At 30.4% G+C, this 23256-nt stretch overlaps 1 protein-coding gene across 5 annotated transcripts in view; it reads left to right on the forward strand.

Moving 5' to 3' along the window:
* The window catches only part of LOC126738054 (gamma-aminobutyric acid receptor alpha-like), a 332395-nt gene that overhangs the window by 245806 nt on the left and 63333 nt on the right, over window positions 1-23256 (forward strand). For all 5 annotated transcript variants that reach the window (XM_050443226.1, XM_050443225.1, XM_050443228.1 and 2 more), the window contains one exon: window positions 3010-3195. In XM_050443226.1, coding sequence (XP_050299183.1) covers window positions 3010-3195 — 186 coding nt within the window. The remainder of the gene's footprint in view (window positions 1-3009; window positions 3196-23256) is intronic.

Below are 23256 nucleotides of genomic sequence, written 5' to 3' on the forward strand. Positions count from 1 at the left end.
AAAAGAGCAAGATGCAGATAAAATATGTTATCAAAGGTCTTTTAAAAATTACAAAAATGATCAGTTACAGCAAGAACTCTTAAGCATTGAGTGAAACAGGGATATATCTGATGTAAATGTTTTGGCTGATTCTTTTGTCAGTGAAATAAAACATATTATTAATCGCATGTGTCCTAAAATTAAATTTGTCCAAAAACAGAAATATTTAGATAAAAAGAGAATTAGTGTTGAGATCAGGGAACTAATGCAGGATAGATATATATTATACAAAAGGGCAGTTATCGATAAGAGTGAAAGAACCTGGGGTGAGTATAAAGAAAAGAAATTTCATTGTAAATAAAATTCGGCTTGAGAAAGAAAAATATTACGCTGAAACTATTGATTTACATAGAAAAAATCGAAAGAACTGTGAAAAAGCTTAAAACTCTACTACTAGGAAAAAAGCAATTACTGCCACATAATATAAGATTTGAAGCCGAAATAATTACTAAAGAGGCAGATATAGCGGACAGATTTAATAAGTATTTTGTTAATACTGACTGATAATGACTAATAAGACACTATCCAAATTTGAAAAAATATCAATGAGTTGAATGAAAGAATTTCTTAAAAGTTTAAGAAATTTTGGAGGTGGAGACAGTGGTATTTCTAAACAAGTTCTTTGTGACGTTACTTCTGCCATTGGAGATCGACTATTGGATATAATCAATACATCACTTGGATCAGGTGTATTCCCAGAGACGTGGAAATTGTTGACCGTAATTCCTGTTCCCAAAGTCCACGATACTAATCTTCACAATGAATTTAGACCAATAAATACAATGCCGGTTTATGAAAAGCTATTAGAAATTTGTGCAAAAGAACAGCTACTTGAGTTCTGCATTAGTAATAATGTCATTGTCCCGAATCAATCCGGTTTTCGCTAAGGGCACTCCTGCGATTCTGTTATTGTTTGTACCTGTGATAGTTTTCTCAGAGCCGTTGACAATGGTAATTTTGTACTAGCCATATTTTTATCAAAAAAAAACTAAAATGGCACAGTTGGACATTCAAGGTTTGCATATTATGGTAAATGCAGAAAAAATCTTATACGATAAAAAATAAAGTATTTGGGTACAATATTGGATTGGAATCTAAGTTTTTATGGGCATTTTGATTACATATTAAGAAAATTTTCTAAAAAAGTTGGATTTATTAGCTGAATAGGCAAAGAATTATCCATAAACACAAAATTGTCCCTGTATAATGCAATAGCACTACCCCATTTGCAGTTCTGCTTAACTGTACTGTCCAATTTGCCGAAATTTAAAATAAAACAATTGGATGTAATACAAAACAGAGCTTTAAAAGTAATTTTGCGTTGTAATCGTTATACCCCTATATTTACTATACTCATTCATGTATTTAAATCGAAACATAACATGCACCCAAAATATATCTGTGATAAAGTTAAAGTTTTTAGTGATGTCCACATATATAACACCAGAAATCGTAATGATTTTATATTATTCGACAGATGCCACACTGCCCAAATGTATAATTCGGTGTTACATAAGGGTATTATTGAATTTAACACTTACTGGTAACTTTACCAGTAAATATTAAAAACTGTGATAACTTAAACCGGTTCAAATGGTCCTTAAGGGATTATGTTCAAAATAACTGTTAACTGTTTATATTTCTTTTTTAGCTTTATTATTTGTTTTAAATTTTATGTTCTTTATCATGCGGTGATTTTTATTGTTATTCTTATGGTTGGTTTTATTTATTTTTACAATTTTAATAACTTTTTAAATTTAGCTTTATTTTTTAGGTTTAGGTTTTATGATTTTTATCATGGTGATTGTTATTTTTTACATTTTATTTATTGATATGACTATTTATTTCTGATTTTTATTAAAATTTTATTGTAGAATTAAGTTTTTATTTTATTTTTATGTTTAATATTAAAGATATTTTATTTAATTTTTTAGGTTTTATTTTTACAATCTTTTATTTATTTAAGTTTAGATCTAAGGTTTATGTACTGTTTATACAATGCACCTTTATCGTATAACATTTATTTTTATTTTGATCTGTGTCCACGTTAGCTAGGCCTCCTTTTCGATTCGACATGTGTACATACGTAGATTGATTTTTTTAGTTATTAATTATTAATCAAACATCGTTGTATATTTTTATTTTTTTGTATGTAGCACTCTTTGCTAAATAAAGAAAGATTATTATTATTAATATTAATGCCAACAACGGAAAGAGTAACTTTTACACTATAATAATAATTTATCAAATCTAGAAAACGTTAAAGATTTTTTTAAAATCCAAAGACAACCTACTTGAAATTCTCTATATTACAAAGGAAGTTAGCAAAATTGAAGTTGTTAGCAAATAAATATTTAAAAAAATATATTACCAAATCGTTGAGATTGTTTCTCGCACTTATAAATATTGTCAGATTGAGCTCTTCGAGAAAAAAATAGTCTAAAGGCTCTAAAAAATACATACACTTTTGAATCGTTCAGATCTTTCATAATAAAAGGTACTGCTTCGTCAACTCTAGTATTATAAAATACTATTGCTGGACTCGTAATTTGGGTAAAATGCCTATTATATTAGAAGCTTGTCTAGGCTTAGCTCTATAAACTCTTTAGCTGATTTTCTTACCTCTTACATGTCTTACCTGTCTCTAATAGAAAATAATATCTGTTAAACATCTACATGATACAATCCTAAAGGATCATATTTAAGAATCTATAGTGATATTTCGAGAACACATACCTATAACATAACAAAGTAGTCATTTGTGGAAAAAGCATTTAATTTTATTCTGCCTAATAATTTTTCTACAATGATTTTGATAAGGATTTTAAAAATACAATTCTGTTTAGAAGTGTACCTTCATTCAGCGCCATCATGAAAAGTAAACTAACAAAGCAATAAAACTATTATACAAACCTAAATTTAATCTCCTTCGTTTAAAACAACGTAGACATTTTATTTTCTTCTTTTTAGTTGGATATACAAACAAAGATGTTATTTATACATGGAACTCTGCTAGGCAGGTGGCAATAGCTGAGGACATGAAGCTGTCACAATTTGACCTAATTGATACTCCTGCTGGAAATCAAACTTACTTAGTGTTGAGCAGATTACAGAAGCAAAATCAGAAAAAAGTTATTGTTTTAAAATCAGATTTAGGTAAGTACGCCAGCATCACTGCATTTATATACTATTTTAGAAGAAAATAATTAGAAATAATTTTAGTGAATTTTTAAAGATGTTACTCATTTTTGTTATATTTTAATAATTTAAATTAGATTGTTGAAATGGTAGAGGACATCGAAACAAGTATTTTTGTTATTTATCATTATTATGTTCCTATGAATGATACTTGGATGTAGCCTTGAGTTAAACGGCTAAAATATGCTATGGGATTAAGCCTAGTACCATGTTTTTGAAATTACACTGCGCCGTAACCGATGTGAATTGCATCTGTGTTTGGTTCCGTACATAACTTTCGAATTAATAAACATAAAATAGGATAAGTTGACAATAAAGCAATAAGTTCGAGAAGAATTTCTTACCTTTCGTCAGTCCATTCAAAGATAATGGCGATTTTCAACAAGTCTGAAAAAGAATTAACAAATTTAGGTTAAAGAGGTTGTTACCTAAAAATAGGTTTAAGAAATAGTTTTTAACAAATTTACGAAATTACCCAGTTAACACTTAAAACTGACGGACATATAAATGATACATATAAATAGTGCCTCAGCTTTATAAGGACTTGTTTGTACACCTTTTTCAGAAATTAAACAGCCCAAAAATTCGATTTGTGTTTGAAAAAATTTACACTTTTTTAAATTTATTTGGAAATTACTGTTCTGTAATAATGAAAATGTTTGCTCGAAAACACAAAATAGATTATTTAAGTCAGATGACAAAATCAGGACGTCATTAAGATAGACTTACACTTGACTGAATCCGAGCGCCATATCGAAGGAATTAAACCATTTCTGACCACATTGACAGGCTCCATGTCAATGTGGTCATCTATTTTGCACTAAAAGGAATCTGTTTTCTACAATAATATAATTTAGTGTTCGAAAATCCACACATTCTTAAAGAGCCATATTTTTTTGTCACCAATAGGATAGAACATGCATAAGGAGAACACGAAAGCTGAATTATGCCTTTTTAAACAACTCATCAGATATTTACCGAAACTTTTGTCTTTCAAAATATGAAAAGCGATAAGAACGATATCTTATTGGAATGTCGGTTTCCAAGAGGATTTTTAGTTCACTAGTTGAAACTGTGGAACAGGAAATACACATGCTAAAAAGGGACTAGAATTTAGAAATAACTGCTGAATTTGATGAGGATTCACGTTTATTTTCCTAAGCAAAGCTGGTTCTTTGCAATATAACATCATTTGTCCGCATGGTTCATGCCTAAGACTAAAAAAATCTCTATCTAAAATATCTGTACGAAGCTAGTATTTATTAAAGCGTTAGCAGGGATTCCTCCGACAATAACTGTCACACAATCCGAATAACTCGTGAAGGTTATAAATTTAATCGGCTTTTCTGTTCGATCCTAACTATGTTGTTTTGTGAAACAGTTATTTTCAGAATGACCCGGATTTTTACAGAATCCGCAATTCTCGGTTTAATTTATTTTTTTGTCTTTAACTATTAAAGACTGAGTTATTTGAGAATAAATACAATTTCGCTTTAAGTGGCCGCGACGCCCGCAACAAAATAACGCTTATTGTTATTCGGCTTTCTTTCAATTTGACGAGTCTGTCACACTTAATACCCCTGGAAATTATGCTGATTAACGAGATATCGGTAAAGCTTTTATTTAAACGATGTAAATATGAAAATTTACTTCTTGCGTAGCTTTCATCTTATGCGGGAAAATTATTCGACTTAAATTCTGCTGTTTTCTCAAACCTCATTCCAAAATCAATCTTTTTTGGAAACTAACACCGTAATTAAAGACTAGACCATCGTCTTCAGAAACCTTTTATTACCTAAACCATTGGGGAGCTTCTCCTATAAGATGGTGGAATTCGATGCATTGTTTCGTAGTCATCCGAAACAAATTTATTCAGAAATATACAATATGACTCGACAAGTTTACAGTAATAATTAATTCCTCCCAGAGTGAAGTCCGTTCAGTTCGTTGCCCAGCGAGTGATGCGACGGTGGTGCCATTCTAGTGGTAACCAAGGGAAGTTTTGTGGTTTGCGTGTTTAACATGAAATATTTATACCATTATAAATACAGATTGCCCAATGGATTTTTACACATATAAAGTTCCTAGCAGGCAAGATGTTTCTACAGAAGAGATAAAAAAATCTTTTTATTTTAATTATTAGAATTTTTGATGTGTCGCAGATGCCGCACTAACTAGTCCGTGCATCTATGTCGTATTTACTGTCGCATGATATAGATGTTTAAATGGTAAAATTTTATATAGTTTATCTATGAAATCATTTTAAATAAACTTAGAACCCCATGTTTTACAATTTTTTTAATTTTTTTTTTCAAAAATGTCCATTTTTAGAAAGAAAATAATAAAATAAAATTGGTCGCGAACTAAAATCCAAGCATCTTACAAAATATTTTAAGCACTTCCAGCACTCACAGACTTCTCACCTCTTTTTAGCCAGTCTATTCAACAAAGACAAAATACCTGCGTTTTGGCGATTCCTACTTTAGGCTGTGCAAGTGATATGTATCTCTCTCTATCGTACTAATTTTGAGGATTACGGGACCGTACCCAAATAAATTTTTGGGCTGTTTTTGTATTACTTTCCTCGTGTTTTTAAAGAGATCTTTAAGGATGGGTCTATCACCTTTAATAGTTGGTAGAGGTTGAGAGATTTTGCCGGTTTTGCTTTTTACACATTTATAAAAGTGGAGAATTTAGAATTTGCCCTGTATTTGTCTAAATTTGTTGCAACTTTGACTGCATGAAAGTGTGTTTTTTTTTATTGGTGGATATTATGGTTTGTTTTGGGATTATACCTAAAGACCTTAAAATATTTCGACCCTGGGAAAATAGGCAGGAAAATTTGGCATATGAAGGGGAAAGTATTTGTGCGGGCTTATGGAGACCGTGGGCGCACAAGAAAAAAAACATTTGTAAGGAAAACAATAAGATTGATCTGGACAGTGATTTAGACTTACATAGTTCTGATAGTTTATTTTCTAGTGTTGAGGAAGAAAAAGAAGCAAGGGAAGTAACAGCTATAGGGGAAAATTAGGCAGTTTTGAAACGTAATTGTTTAAGTACAGACGCCAAATAGATTTATCTAAAGGTCAATAACAATCTAAGGAATGATCCTCAGTTCACAGATGATAGTAGTGCTTTGCAAAAAACAGCGTTTTTAATAGGGGTTCCCTATAGTAAAATATGCTATTTTGTAAAAAAACGGATTAAAGACAGAAAAAAGGAAAGATGCAGGACAATTAAAGGGACTTGACACGGATATTGCCAAATTCCTAAGGGAAGGTGTGTATTCTAAATACAGAAACAATGAGGGTCTGTCCATAGAGATGTTTAAGGACTCCTTATCGAAAAGTAGCAAACATTTCTCAGTCTCAACCTTGCGGAGATACCTGATAAAACTTGGATGTAAGCTTAAGATGGTTAACAAAAGAGCTGCTGTAATGGAATTGTCAGGTGGTGTATAGAATATTAGGAGAAAATGAAAAAATTTTGAGAGGAAGAAATATCCATATATTATTTAGCTGAAAGCTGGTATGATTTTATGATTATGATTATGATTTTATGATTGGCGTATGATTTCCATTCTCTGGGAGGAAGTCCCGTTTTGCCATTGTAGGAAAACCATATTTTTAATTAATTAAATAAGTTTAGAATTTTGATTTTTACAGCTTACTGCTCCTGCTATCCTTTAGCGTCACAATATAGTTTGCCTCTTCCTACATTCTCTGGGAAAAAACCTTTTTTGCTATGGTAAGATAAACACTGTTATTATAAGGAAAACAAGTTTTTTAAAATTTAGTTTTTTACAGTTTTTTGTCCATGATTTGTCTTACAGAGACACTAAAAAAAACAAGTTTAATTAGTGCCACACTTGTCCTGTCCCAGAAAGGCAAGACTACTTCTTTCATAATTCACAAGAAAAAAGGCTATTTTACATCTGAGTTGTAATTATTTAAAATAAAAATATTGTACATTGATTATTATTAATTAAATTTAAAAATTATGTTTGCTACTCCTGTACACTTTTTAAATCTGTTTTAGTATGCTCCATATGCTTCAGTGCGAGATGAAGTTGGAATCCCTAGCGGCAACATAGAAACTTTTTCATTCCTTAATGGAAGAAAGGAACAAAGGCAAAAAAACAGAGTTCAAAAAATTGTATTATTAACTCTTTGCGCCAGATTCAAAAGAGTAGCTAAATTTATAAAAGTATTTAGTATCCTCGCTGTAGTTTTAGGATCCGCTATACTTAAAATGTAGTGCTTTGTATAACATTTTTAGTTTTTAGTAGAAGCATTTATTTTTGTTAATTTTCATCTAATCTCTTCTATTATGCACAATAACTAAATATGAGGAAAGCGAATTAATAAATATTATATTCAGGATGTAAAGTTTTTTTTTATAAGTAAAACTTGTGTCTTTTACATGCATAAGATAAAGATAGCTAGATGATTTTTAATGTAAGTTTATTTTGTAAAAATATACTTCCACTTTTCTGACTACATAATTACTTTTTATCAAAATATGTTGGTACTAAATAGAGAGATGGGCTTTTCATGAGTAAGTAATTATAATAATATGTATAAATTAAATAAAAAACACAATAATAAACGTTTTACCCTTTTGTGTCAAAAAGTACATCTTTAATGCCTTAATCCACAGAAAAAATGGACCTACGTAATTTGTACCACCTCTCATCACTTATTATAAATACTCCACTGATGGTGCTAAAAACTAAACTTATTAAATTAAAATTTTTGGTTAGACTAATTTTACGTACTTAAATCTTAACTTTAAATTAAATATTATCTTGCTGTCAACTATCCTGAATTTCTGCTTTATATAACTAATCATAAAAATCCGGAATAATAAAATTTTAAATACGAATAAATTTTAAGGTCGGATTTTGGTCACCTAGTTTTAAGGCCCTTTCGTAACAATAAATGTTTTTTAAAAAACCATTCGTCGATTTTTGAATTTAGCTGGCGCTGCGAACAAGATAGTGCAATTTTACCCTTTATTGGTGTACCGTTGTGTAAAAGTGATTGTCAAATCTTAGTGCACTATCCATCAAGAATCTGAAGACATCGACGAACTCCAAGTACCGCAACCATTGGTACTGCGATTATTTTGGAGAAGACCAAGCCCGAGAAACTGCTAAGCCGCCTACCGTGTTGTCAGGGACCCAGCTGATCCAAGTGCTGCCTTCCCGCCTTTATAGGGACTCCTTTGGTTGTGAACCTCTACTGTGCAAGCTCTATGGGTCATCCCTTAATTGTACTGTAAGTTTTTATTTGAATTGCCATTATTTAATATCTAGTCCATATTCGTCGCAAAAATTAAAAAACATATTAATAGGAAATAGGGCATCTTTAGAATTAGTAGTTGAAAACGAAAATTTTTACATTTCTAATTTAAGTAGTCAAAATATTTCCGATCAAAATAATTTAGATAGCATAACTAACCAATTAGATAACTTAACTTTAGATTCTAATTTATCCAAGCCTAATTTAAATATTAGAATGGAAAACATAAGATTCCACACTTCTCTCTTACCAACCTTCTCTGGAATTCAAAACCATTTGGAAAGTTTTATAATATCCATAGAGAGTTTTACCAATTATATTTTACAAATGATGGTATTGAACAAAATAAAATTATTTTAGCAGCCATTAAGTCAAAGTTAATTGACAATGCTCGAGACTTTTTACTTTCTAGACCAGATTTAGATTCATGGCCTTCAATTCCTAAGTTTAGATTAGCCGTAATTTTACACCAACAATTACAATACTTTAAGATCAATAAAAATTAAAGCATATTACAATTTGTAGATAGACTCAAATCCTTTGTACAAAGACTTTTTTCTAAACTACATTGTGAAGTATCAGATGTAAATGCGAAATTAATCTTAATTAATCAAATGGAAAAAACGTCGGTTTTAGTTCTGACAGCTAATTCGCCTCAGACATTAAAAACGATGTTAATGTTACAACGCCCTAATACACTTGATGAAGCATATACGCATGTAATTAACTATAATATGGTAAATTCTGTCTAATGGTCATAATAACTAATTTTCTAATAGTAATAATAACCATAATTCCTATGTAAAACAAAATAGCTTTTAAAGTCCCGTAAGATTACTACCTCAGAATCAATCTCCCATGACATTCGCCCAGCAACAATTTTCCAGTCAGCCCATACAAATACGACCTAGACCAGTTCAAAGACATTATCCGACCAGTGCTCAAGTTGTTGGAAAACCAACTAATGTCTTTGCTTCCCAAAATCATAATAAACCTAAATTAGACCCCCCTACTCCAATGTCAATCTCCATAACTGGATCCTCTAGGCAGTATCAACAAAGAATACCTTTTCGACAACCAAACTTTTTCCAATCATCAGGCTCCCGAAATTTTGTGTCCCAAGAGTTTGAGACTTCCATTAAGACCAACGCTAACTCTTATCCCGATGTACCTTATGTCGAAGATAACCAGTCTGAACATTATACCGATTATTCACCCCAACATTATTTTAAATATTACGAGCCAAACCTCCAATATGAAGAAACCTCTTTTGATCCCACCATAACGAATCCTAAAATTTCGAAATTGATAATTTTTTAAATTTTCCGAAACTAGGCCCAGATCTACCATCAATTTAAATAACGTAGCACAACAAATTGAGCTCCCATACTTTTATTTACCACAAAAGCAATTGACAATTTTAATTGACTCCTGTGCCTCTGACGCTATCATATCTCCTAAAATTGCAAACAAATATTTTGACAAAATATTTATCGAACCTCTCGAAGTAACCGCATGCAAGAACACTTATAAAGAAACCAAATATTTAAAAATTTCCTTGCTAGAAGAGCTAGGTATAAAAAATGTATATAAAATGAGAGTATTAAAGTGGCATAACGATTTCGATGTCTTAATAGGATCAAAAGATCTTAAAAACTTAAAAGTCTTGCTAGATTATAAAAGCAAAACCCTTAATAAGTTACTTATTTTATTGGCACGTAATACCCAATAACATAAGTAACTCATTATGAATTCGTCACAACAATACAGATTTTACTTTTTATTCAAAACCCCTAAGTCATAAAACATAATAATACTCTTCTCTTTGGCTTACAATAAACCCCTCTTGCATCCGGTACACAACTTTAATAATAACTTTTAAAAAATACCAGTAAATTTCGAAAATGGTGTCGCTATTTTGCCATCGTTTGACATAAAAAATCATATTATACCTGACAGTTTAGTAAAAGTTGAAAATGGCTTTTGCACTATTCCCCACGCCTACCGTCCACGTAAATTTTCATCAAAGGAGGAAAGTCATCCTCCAACATCAATTCGATATACTAGACCCATCATATCCAATTTTAGAAAAATGTAACCCTGAAAACATTTCTATCGCTTAACCCCTCTCCAAAAATCAAACATTTTACCCTTATGTCATGAATACAAAGACATAATGTATCACGAAGGATGTGACCTCAGTTTTACTAGTCAAACCAAACATAAAATTCGAACTAAAACAGACAGACCTATTTATCTAAAATCCTTTCGACATCCCTCTCTGATGAATATTGAGATACAATCTCAGATTCAGAACAAAGTAATTAGGCTTTCAATATCTACGTATTCCGTACCCGTGTGCATAGTCCCGTAAAAGCCCGATACTTCAGGCATCCAGAAACATAGGATTGTGATTAAGTATACATCCCTTAACAACGAGACAATAGAAGAAAAATGGCCCCTTCCCCGAATTGATGAAATATTAGATAATCTCGGAAAATGCACGTACTTCACCACCCTAACTGTAAAATGAAATGGATACTGATTCTATCGAAAAAACGGCCTTTACCGTCAACAATTGTCATTATGAATACCTCAGAATGCCCTTCGGCCTCAAAAATGCACCCGCCACGTTCCAACATATGAAGAAGTTTTACAAATGAAGTTTTCCGTGATTACTCATACAAATTTTGTTTTATCTACATGGATGACATAGTCATTTTTTCCCATCTGAACACATAGATCATATACGTCAGATATTTAAAAAAGTAAGGAAAGTTAATCTCAAAATACAGCCTGATAAGTCAGAATTTCCTTTCCTTTCCTCTAACGAGATGTCTACGAAAAAATACTTAAATTGATATAGAAAATTTAGAGTATAAAAATGACTTTTCAAAATGAAAACATATCCAATTCCCCTATCTTCCAATACCCTGATTTCACAAAACCCTTTAGTCTCACCACCGACGCCTCCAACATAGCCATAGGCAGCGTGCAAAATCGCAAAATGACCACCCAATTGCGTCCTTTTTAAGAACTCTAAACTACTCAACTATAGAGAAAGAACTTCTCGCAATAGTGGACTCAACTAAACATTTTCATCCATACTTACATGGCCAAAAATTCCTGATTGAAACTGACCATAATCCTCTAGTTTGGCTTTCAAAAATCAGAGAACCCAACTCCCGAATAATTCGTTGGAAAACTAAAGGAATACAATTTCGAAATTCACTATTAAAAAGAGAATCTAGTAGCAGATGCCCTCTCCCGCATTAATCTTAACACTCTTGAAACAAACGATGCCGATTCACAGTCTAATGTCCTAAATGCCGACAATACAGTTGTCAACTTATCCGATTTTGACTTAGCCGACTTTGTCTTTATTGAAAGATACAAAGAAAACGCTCCAGCCCAAAACATCTCAAACCCTGTTAACCCCGTCGCAAACGACGATGATTCTGACGTCACTGCACATTCCAATAATGATAAAGAAGGAAAGAATATCCTATTATCAGAATTACCCCTTAATTATGCAACAAATCGTCTTGTCATCTACTACGGCGATAAATTTAAACTCATCTACACTAAACCTTTTAATAAAAACCACCATTTTGTAAAAATTTCAAAAGAAAATCAGGAACAACAAATTTTAAAAATTATGAAGGACATAATTAAACCAGATGTTACCTTTACTATATTTATTAAAAATGACGAATTAAAGCTCGAGTTTCGAAGACAAGTATTTTCTAATCTAAATACAACCGTAAAACTAGTTTTTGCCAGCACTTACGTTCTTGACGTAACTGACAAGACTCAACAAAATGAAATTTTAACCAATTCTCACAAAAGTAACCATAACGGTATAACAGAAACATATGACCATATTAAACAAAAATATTATTGGCCTAAACTATGGGATTCGATAACTAATTCTATTAATTCATGTGACACATGCCTCCAAAATAAATATGAAAGACACCCTTACAAAATTGTTTACGAATGACCCTTGCTCTCTGAAAAACCATTTAAAACACTTCACTTAGACATTTTCCAGTTTTTAAATTGTCAGTTTCTAAAAATAATAGATTCATTCTCAAAATATGCTCAAGCCTATTATATAACTGATAAAAACGCCCTTACTATTTTAAGCAAACTACGTCATTACTTCTCACATCATAACACTCCCTTAAAAATCGTCACAGACCAGGGTAAGACATTTCAAAATAATTTATTCAAAGAATTCTGTCAACTTTTCTGTATAGAAGTTCATTACACTACTCCAGAAAATTCTTCCTCCAACAGTCCTGTAGAAAGATTGCATTCTACCCCTTTTAGAAAAACTAACAATTCTGAAAATGCAAAATCCCGATGAAACCCTCAAAACCTCATGACTTCCGCTGTCTTCAATCAAAGTATTCACTTAACAACAGGTCGTTCGCCTTTTTCCATATTATATGGCCCTTACGTAAACGAACCGAACTTCGATAACGACCTAACCTTATTTGAGCAATATAATGATAGACGAAAAAAGGAGTTACTACCATTCCACGAACAAATTTATGAAACAGCTTACAACTAAAAGTATCTCAAATAGACAAAAATAAAATAACAGGTACCGCTAAGAAAAGACCAATATCTACTCATCTTAGAAAAATCAAAAGACTTATATCTATATAGGACTTCTAAATCTATACCTTTACGGCCACCTAATCCCGACCCTGATCCTGGCCCTACTCAATCAAACCAGCCCTTGCCAAGCACTTCAGGTGCACAAACTCCACAATAATGGATATTATATAGAAGAAGTTGCTTTCTCTTTAGTAATAAATAAGTCAATATCATGCTACATATATACCCTTTAATATAAGTAGCTTTAAGTATTTGTTATCTCAATTATTTACCAATTTATTAATTATGCAACCCTCTGTAAATAATCAAAATAGTATTTTATTTAAATAACAATTTTATTTGACTTCTAAAGCATTAAATGATACATATGACACTTTCGCAAAGTTAAATGTATTTGACGAAAATATCTTAAATAATATGCAAAATCGAAAATCGAAAAACGAGGTTTAATAAACTACCTAGGAAGTGGTATCAAGTTCATTACAGGAAACTTAGATAACAACGACTAAGAGGTTATTACCCAGAATTTGCAAATATTGAAATTTAATCAGCTTGAGTCTATGCACAAAATCAACGACCTTAGTTCATTCGCAGGAAATATAATGCAAGAGCTTAAAAATAATATTCACACAATTAACGAAAACTCGAAAAACATACGTAACGAAATTTCTAAATCAAATACCCAGTCTAATTTAATGTTAAATCTGCAAAGTCAATATATTCAGATTACCAACTTAAATCAATTTTTAGAAAAAATATTACGTATTTTATCCTTTGGACACTTAGAAACTTTAGATCTCGAAATTTTAACCTTAAAACCAATCAATGAAATATGGCAATACTTATAAGTTCACTATCCTAAAAATGCACTATGGCCAATCAAGCATTTATCGGAAATAACCTTAATCTGTAAAACCGCCCATTTAATTTTAAATAAAATGGCAATTCTAGCAATTAAGATACCCATATTTGAATAAAATTTATGTAATTTAGAATTAGCTTATTCTGTGCCAAATAATGAATCAAAATTAATAAGTTCATTGTAAATACTATTACAATGAACTATGGTATAGCTAATGCGAAGAAGCCAACTCACAATGGATCTGCTCTGGACCAATTGCCAATGGATGTATTTTACCCAAAAATTCTCATTATGCCACTGTTCTAAACAATTTTAAGGTATCTACCTTAACTTATAGGAATGCACTCCTATTTTGTACAAAAAGCACTGAAACAGTTTATGAACATTGCTTCCAGTTTCAGAAGATTATACTCCAAGACTGCAACCTTATTCAAAGTCAATGTGACGTAATAATTAATCAACACAAATACTCATTAGCTATCAACAATGTTTCAGCCATAATTCCAAGACCAATATTTCAATCAATTTAGAAATTAGACATTTTCAAAATTCTAAGAAAATCCAAGAAGATATCATCAAACCAATACATTTGCATGATCTAGCACAACATGTTCCAATGCCCAATTATGTTGTTACGACAATATCAACCATCCTTTTATGCTGCTTAGTATTGATCATCTACCATTGGCAAAAACAAGGAAGAAAGAAAGCCATCTCTTTGAGAATTCTGCAGAGACTTGTCAACGAGGACGTTGACAGAACTGAGGGTGGAGGAGACAAATATCTTCAAACCATAATTAATTGTTTATATTACATTATAAAATGATTAGCTTAGGACTATTTTTATATTTAAGAAATCGCTGGTAATGTATTGTCAACATTAATATTGTGTCAAAGCCTTGGCTAATACCGTCGCTGTTCATATTTTTGTTTACCTAGTCTTTTGTATTAATAAAGGCCCTTTTGCATTAATAAATGTTTTTTAAAAACCGTTCGTCGAGTTCTAAATTTAACCAGCGTACAAGGAATGACACAAATAATTGTTTGCAATCCTGGACTGTTAATTTATGAGCTTCAATTAGCCTTAGATATTAAAATAAAGACAAAGCTGCAGCAATACAGACGCTGTATTTTGTTTATAGACAATAAAATTTTGTCTATAAAGTTACCCTTATATTTTGACACAGACCATGATAAAATTATAGGTTTTGAAGACCTAGGTGCTAAAGGAAGGGATGGTGTTATATGTGGTAATGCATTAGCTGTTATAGCACGAGCCCTTTATTCTGTTTGGAGGTAACCAATTGTTTAGTTTTTAATTGGGTCTCAATTAAAAGCGGAAAAACTGCTTTCTAGTATGACAAATTGTTTTAAAAAAAGATCTTATGTTTAATCATTGAAGGTATTGCAAGTGACATGGGTACAAATTTTATAAAATTGTCACAACTATTAGAGGTATCAGTAGACAATTGAGAATTTGAGGTGTATGGCAAAAAATTGGTCTATATTTTTGACGCTTGTCACTTAATAAAAGCAACACGAAACAAGACAAATTTATTTTATTTCGATAATAAGAAAACTTCTTGGTCCTTTATCAAAACTTTCTATGATGAGGATAGTATTAAATTTTATAGGAGTACACTTAAGCTTACAGATTCGCACTTCAATCTTACAGGTTTTGAAAAAATGAAAGTAAGCTTGGCCGCCCAAGTTTTAAGTCACTCAGTAGCCTGTGACAGTCTAAATAAATTTTCTTTGAGGCATCCGAATAAATTTTAAAAAGAATTCTACAATTACTACTTTTACAATTTCAAAAAAAAAATCATAAAGGAAGATGGCCAAGACATAACTAATAGAATTAAATTTCATAAGTGTTGGATTATAACAATTAACAGTGTTAAAAATGTGGGAAAAACTGTCCATGGCCAATTTTATGTGTTTGAAAACCAAAAGAATCAATACTGATTGTTTGATTCTTTTGGTTTTCAGAATTTTTTTTTGGATCAGTTCAACAACAAAGTAGTAATAGTGTTAATCCTACACCCATACAATTTAAAAAAGCATTCCGCAAATTTTTTACCAGAATTATTTTCACTCAAATAATATGAATTGTGAGGAAGATTTTGATTCAATAATTCATTCAGTCAATTTTGATGACTTGAAATCAATGAACGTAACTGATGTTTTTATTAAGGATCCTACCGATATAGCCAAAATTATAATTATACTAGAAAAAAAGTAATAACTAATAATGTATTTAGTTACATTTGTGGATATTTATTTAAAAAAAACCTTTGAAATTCACTTGTGATAATTGCAAAACTTTTGGAAAAAGGGCAAGATCTAAAAAACTAAAAATTTACTTTAATTCACCACATTCATTTTAAATCATTTGATACGCAAAAAGCACATTTGGAAGTTGACAAAATCAAATTTATTAATTTCATTTATAAATTAAAAAGTTCATTTAGCAAAAATTTTATAAATCGTGCCACGGAAAAGGAGTTTCTAATAAATTCTATAAATTATTTAAAAATGTTGAGTTTTACAACCCTCCCTTCTATTTTCCTAAAACCTATTTAAACAAATTATTTATAAGGATGAAAATATTTTATATATTAAAGTATAATAATAGAGATTTGAAATTCAAAAAGAAAGGTAAACAAACTCTTATTGGAAAATTAAAAATAAAATAATAAAGTAGCTAGGTAAATGGCCTCTCTCATTTGCTAAATGTATCATATAGGTAAGTTCCCGTAATATAAAATATATTTTCTACTTATGTAATTAATAATTATTGTAAAAAAATAAACTATTTCCTTTTACTAACAGAACATTGTTTTACTTCTAATCCTGTATGATTTAACTCTATTGTTATTATACTTATGTTCTAGGTATACATATACAGAATACGGTCATAAAACTCGCTTGTACATGTACATAATAGCTATGTCAATCTCCGCTTGAGCCGTAGAATGTATCTAATTAATGTAATTCAAATCAAGTTTTACTATTGCAAACTAAACCTACTTTTTTTGTTTTTAATTATAATTAAACATAATTAACATAAATAATAAATAAATAATATTTGGACTGATTTAGTTCTAAAAAAAATAATACATATTTCTCGTCACTTTTATTAAAAGACGACCGTTTTTTTTCTAGTGTATGTAGTACGTTTCAGCCCTAAATTTTTGATTATTTTTCTCAGTGTATTAAGTAATGTGTGTAAATTTTATTTTAGTAAGCGGCTAACGTCGGTGGAGGCTGAATCTTTTGCGGCAAAACTTAAAAAAACTAAAAAAAATCTATTACGCGGCATTGGTATAATATTTTTTTAATGCAGAAATTAATGTGTAAAACCCGCATAGATTTGTAATTATAATTTTTTTATTCTTTGCATTGCATATTGAAAATTAAAGCGTTGTTCTTATTTAAATAAAAGTTAAATGCTTAAAAATACCATCTTAAACTAGACAAAAGGTTTTGTTTCTTACTTCCAAAAGAGTTTGACGTAAAATTATAACCACATTATGAGCAGGACAGCCATCTTGTTGAAAATAGACTGATCCCAGGTCTTTATCAGGGAAGAGAAAACGGCAGGAAGAACTTAGTTTTGTAGCAATTTAAGGTATTGTTTGACATTCAAAGTACCATTAATGAAAAATGACCCAGTAATATGGTCGCCCAAAATACCAGCCTAAAAATTTAACCTTTTACTGAGTACGGAACTGAAAATTTCTGTGCTCGTTTTCCTGGGACCAACAAAAATATTTATTAAGTCGCACAAAAGTCATAGTTAGATTTAATGACACATATTTTTTACACAGTTTTTCTTTTAATTATTACAAAAATTGTCAAAAAAATTAAATTAAATTGAGCAAGGTTGCAAATAAATTCGAAAAAATTGTGGGTGGTTTGTTGTAACACGGTTATAAAAGTATGTCGCGGCCGTGCTATATACAATAGAATATTGTTATAATTGCCTTCGCTGATATTTGATTGCGATAAGCCAAAAAATTCCCGCTGAACAATAAAATTTCATTGTTAAGCGGAATTGAGTATATGCTATAACTTCATTACTCTTAGTGAACCAGTCTACTGAAATTTGTTTTTAGTCATTAAAAACTGCCTAGGTAATTAAGAAAATTAAAAAAATTATAACATATTTTTCATATCATAAAAATATTCTCTTAACTTAATTCTTGAGATGTGGCTGATTGCGGGCATTGCAATCGTTTTTCAAGGCTTTAAGGCCAGCAAATACCTCGAAAAACAAAAAAAATCTTAATTAAAAAAAATTATTACTTAATTCTGAATTTAAAAAAAAATACATTAATCTCAAAATCATATAAAAAATTTAGCTAATTACCAAGTACTAAAATAATTACATTTAATTTATGGTTTTCATTTTCAATTTAAATATAATTTAATAATTTAAATTCAAATATGCCTCCCTGCGGAGTACGGCCCTGGCCACCTGACGATGACCCGTTGATCACGCGTTGGCATCGTGTATCGTGCGTGCATTTGTTTATCTCAGTTGCCGCTGCTCCATGAATATACTTTACTAGTATTTATGTTTATTAATTCTTTGTGAAAATGGTCTACAGGTTTCACCTATGTAAAATTTATATTTTACAGTTTATCATACTATCAATCAAACGTCAAATTATAAAAAAGTATTGTGACTATTTGCAGATTAAGAACAAATTTTATGCAGGGTGCAGACGAAAAATTAGAAAAGATAAGTATCATATTTTTTCAAATTTAATTTTTTTTTCTTTTAAATATGTGAATAAGTCTATTTTCTTCTTCTTTTCAATATGTCAGCGTATGAAATAGTATTTTCTAAATTGATATGTAATATAAGTGACATAATACCCAATAAAATAAGTAACTCATTAGTTTTAATGTCTACTATTTAACCTTCAATTTTTATCTTAAAAAACAGTACTGTATTTTTTTTAATAAGCAAATATTAACAATATATCTTTTAACGTATACTGTATTTAAAAATTGTAATTCAGGTTTAAAATATATTTAGGTCGAAAATGACACGTTAAGAAATTGATACTTTCTTAAAATATAATTGGTATCGACCATAAACTAACACACTATAAAATGCCTAAAAATATTTACCACAACTATTTGATTCATTATCACTAGTATCAAAAGGCTGCCAAAATGACATTTTTATTCTTCAAAAGTTCAGACGAAAGTAAATAAAACAAAACATGAACAATATATAATAAATGGAATAATAACAAGAACTACAGTATAATATAAACGCGAAACTGATTTTAGGGTGAGCCAAGTCTGCACCATGCCAATTAAAACACACTGACAAAATTCAAAATTGTTATAATTATTACGATATATAGACATATATATTATGCCACGCATCTTAAGAAATCGTTGATTCTTCGAAACATTATTTCCACGTGCAAAAGGGGTGGTCCAATAGCGCCCCAATAAGAAATATAAATTTAAATATTTTTTATACACATTTTTAAGTGGCACAATTTTAGGCTCAAAAATGCGCAACTTATCCCTAAATTTAATCTTCTTACCTTTTATATTTACCGAGATCCCAATAGTGAGCTAGGAATTTGTAACAAGCCGTATATTAAAGTATAATCTAGGAAAAAATGACGCTTATAAATAATAGAACGCAATAGAAGTAAATATTTTACCTACATTTTACGCTTCATTCAATGTGGCAACAATAAGGCACAACAACCTTAAAAAATTACAACCTCATGACCTTTGAATTTTATAAAGGCAATTTAAATTGTGAGTAAAAATAGTTTTCAATTTTTCTAATTATAAAACATGTCGTTTAATTTATAGGTGTACGTTATCATAAAAATGTAGTATTTAAGCACAATTTTGAAATTAACTAAATAATGGACTTGGATTTAGTCAGTAATTAGATAAAAAAATATGTTTTATGATCAATGAACAGTCAACAACGGTCGGCCTCCCCGCTCCCCAAATCTGATATTACTTGAATTTTTTTTCTCAGTTAAAAATAATATTTATTAAGCCACAATAATCACCAATGAAAAATGTAACTTTCAGACTGTAAGGAGAGCCACCCATCAGGAATTATTACGTAAGTGCGTAATTTTCTGTAAATTAAAATTTTTATTTAAAGGTTTGTATACTTTTTTTGATAGTATTTGGTGATGATTTCTTTTTTTAGGAAATAGGGTCGCAAACGAAGGACTTTTTTAAAATCACTCTATCGCACTTTCCATCTATATTTAAGAAAAAACGTATCCCAATATCTAAAGACAATATTTTTACAAACATCGAAAGCTTAAGGACCAAGCTTGTACGACCTTTCTACGGTACTAAAAACCTCATTTTACTGCCAAATTTTGTTAAAATATGAGGCCGTGTCACTATGATTTTAAAAAGATATTAAACCTCCTTCTTATGGGTCAAAAAGTTCTTAGACGCAACATTTTGTATCTAAAATGCCTCTTCAGTTTTAAATTGGAAAAAGAAAAAATATTTCTGTCTTCTGTTAGCAAATAGTGAGGATTTTAATAAATTCAGTGCGAAGTTAATTTGCAATACACATTATCTACGTACATGCTTTATAGGTTCTTTTAAACTTAAAAAATAATGCTTTAAGATGACAAACAAATTTAAGTTTTGTATATTAAAAAACACCAAAAAACTGAAAAAGTGAATATTTTTTATTTGAGTTTGAAAATTTGTTTCGTAAAACGATTTTTTAAAATTTCTTAACAAAAAGGTAAGCTGTGCTAATCAACAGTTAATCTTCCTTACCCATATTTTTCTAAAGCAAACAGTTTGGTTTCTTGCAGAACGGAAGTCTGTATTGAATTTGAAGTTTTTTAAGAAGCTACTCATTGTTTCAAAAAGCAAACTTTCAGGACTGATTTTCGTTGGGGCCTTTTATTTCTAAAAATTTCAGGAAAATCAACCAATATTCTGAAAAAAGTTTGCTAGCACCCTATCTTTCATGTATAAATTACTAACAATCCAAAGTTATAAAGTATAATCACATGGGACGTGCCAAAATGGGATTACTGATAGATGGATGCCTAAATAATACCCGATGCATATTATAACATGTAGAGTCGCCTAGCTTCTATACGTCTGGTCCATGGGCTGGTAGTTTCATGGTAGTTCCATGGTAGTTTGGATTTTTTAGACCTTGTCTGTGAAGAATGTTGAAAAAATACTTAGGAAAAACTAGCAATTATCAAAGGTTGTCGAATCTTAGTGGGAGGACTAAATGTAATAAAATTGGAGGATGGAGTATTTATTATGCTTTAAAGAACCATAATATGTTAGAAAGTCGCTCTATTGTATTATGTAGCAAGAAAGAATAATAAATATACATTATGACCTATGTATTTAGATATTATAAATTATATCAAACCCAAATGTAATATTTTAATCAATTCCAATTAAATATTTATCTTAAGACTTGTTTAATATTTGTCAATATTTATTAGTTATACGTTTTAGCTATACCGGAGGTTGTGTAAGGGATATTTATATAAAAAGCTGACACAATTCTTCAAAGAGGCGGCTTTAAAATTCTCTACCTTGGTTAGCAACTATTCGTTTTGAAACATTATGATGCGCAAAATAATATTATATAATATGCTTAGGCATATATTGAAAAGAAGTCAATAATAGTTAAAAATTGGTAGTTTGAAATGAGAAATATGTAAGGCTTTGACGGTTTGACTGACAACAAGCCTCCTTGATAAACATTTTTTTATATGGAGTCATATTTATTTTGCAAACTGGCTGGTCAGTTCTAAAAGGGGCAGTGGCTCTTCATGGGTATTATTACATAAGTGAAATGCTACATCGTCGTTTTTATCATATTGGGGATTTTGGATTTTGGTTTTTCATGGGCATTAATCTTAATGCGAGAAAGAGCATCAGCTACAAAACTTTATTCTTTTTCTTGTATTTAGCTTCCCAGCTAAACTCTTCTAATCTAAACTTACAAAAACTGATATTTTCATGTTTTTGTTTTTTATCTGAACAAATTAACAAAGATTTTTCTAATTTTCCCAAAAACGAATCGACCGATTTAAAAAAATCAAACGTCAAAACAAGATATTACTCGATACCCCTTGCAATTTAAAATTTTTAAGGGGATGACCCCGGGGGGCAGAGGGTGAAAGGGGGTGAAGTAATTTTAGGTTAAAAAGTTGTCCCCCTTTGACAAACCTTTTGACGTATTTCGGTGTTTTTTTTTTAAACAGTGGTTTTCGATAAATCCGTGGTGGGAAGTTTTCAAATGAACACCCTGTATGTAAGCAACCGCACTGAAAGGTAATTTTTTTTTAATTTGATTTAGTACATGTTGAACATTGTAATATGCCATAGGTTACTGACTTTGGCCAAAGGGTTGGCCAAGTTATATACTAGCAAGATATTTATTTTTTTAATGTTTTTTAACTTTGCTGCATAGAGTTTTTATTTTAGAGATTGTACGTTTATCAAGAAAGTGTCTGAAAAATTAAACAATGAACATTGACCAGACATAGCATATTTTGATAATATAATGTAAATAATTAAATCTTACTTTCTAATTAATTATATTGTAACGAAATTCGGGAACACACTTTTATTGTCAACGTCAAAAGCACTAACCTAACTCGCCTTGACTGTCGTTTAATTGTTTCCAAGGTAAAAAACTGACTAAACAATTAAAACTGAATGAATTGTCACGAAGCGCATCCTTTTTAAAAGCCGATAAAACAGTTCTGAAATATTTAGAATTATCTTCATTGTTTTTGCCCGAAGAGACCAATAATTTTAGGAGAATACTGACAGTCAAAGCAAGCAAGTATACAAATTCTAGAAAATTAGAACTACAGGGATTTACAATAATATAACCTAAATAACCTAAATTGGGACCAAAATGGGGCTCTCGAACAATATGAACTACTTAAAAACTAAACACTATAGATGAAAATAATAAACCAAACGTAAGTAGAACCCTAAAGAAACCCTACGAATTACTTTAACTACAGAATACTAATAAAATTGTACAAAAACTAGCAGAATAATTAACGTATTTACATTTTCATAATACTGCTCCCCTCTCAAGTTTGATCGTCCTGATCAAACATGGGACCACCCAATAACACCTCTACAAAAGGACAAAGCGCTCCAAAAAATTTTGCTCGTGACGTCACACGTTTGGGCCATGCA

The sequence above is a fragment of the Anthonomus grandis genome, chromosome 6 (genome assembly GCF_022605725.1).
Source record: "Anthonomus grandis grandis chromosome 6, icAntGran1.3, whole genome shotgun sequence".
In the NCBI taxonomy this organism is placed as follows: domain Eukaryota; kingdom Metazoa; phylum Arthropoda; class Insecta; order Coleoptera; family Curculionidae; genus Anthonomus; species Anthonomus grandis.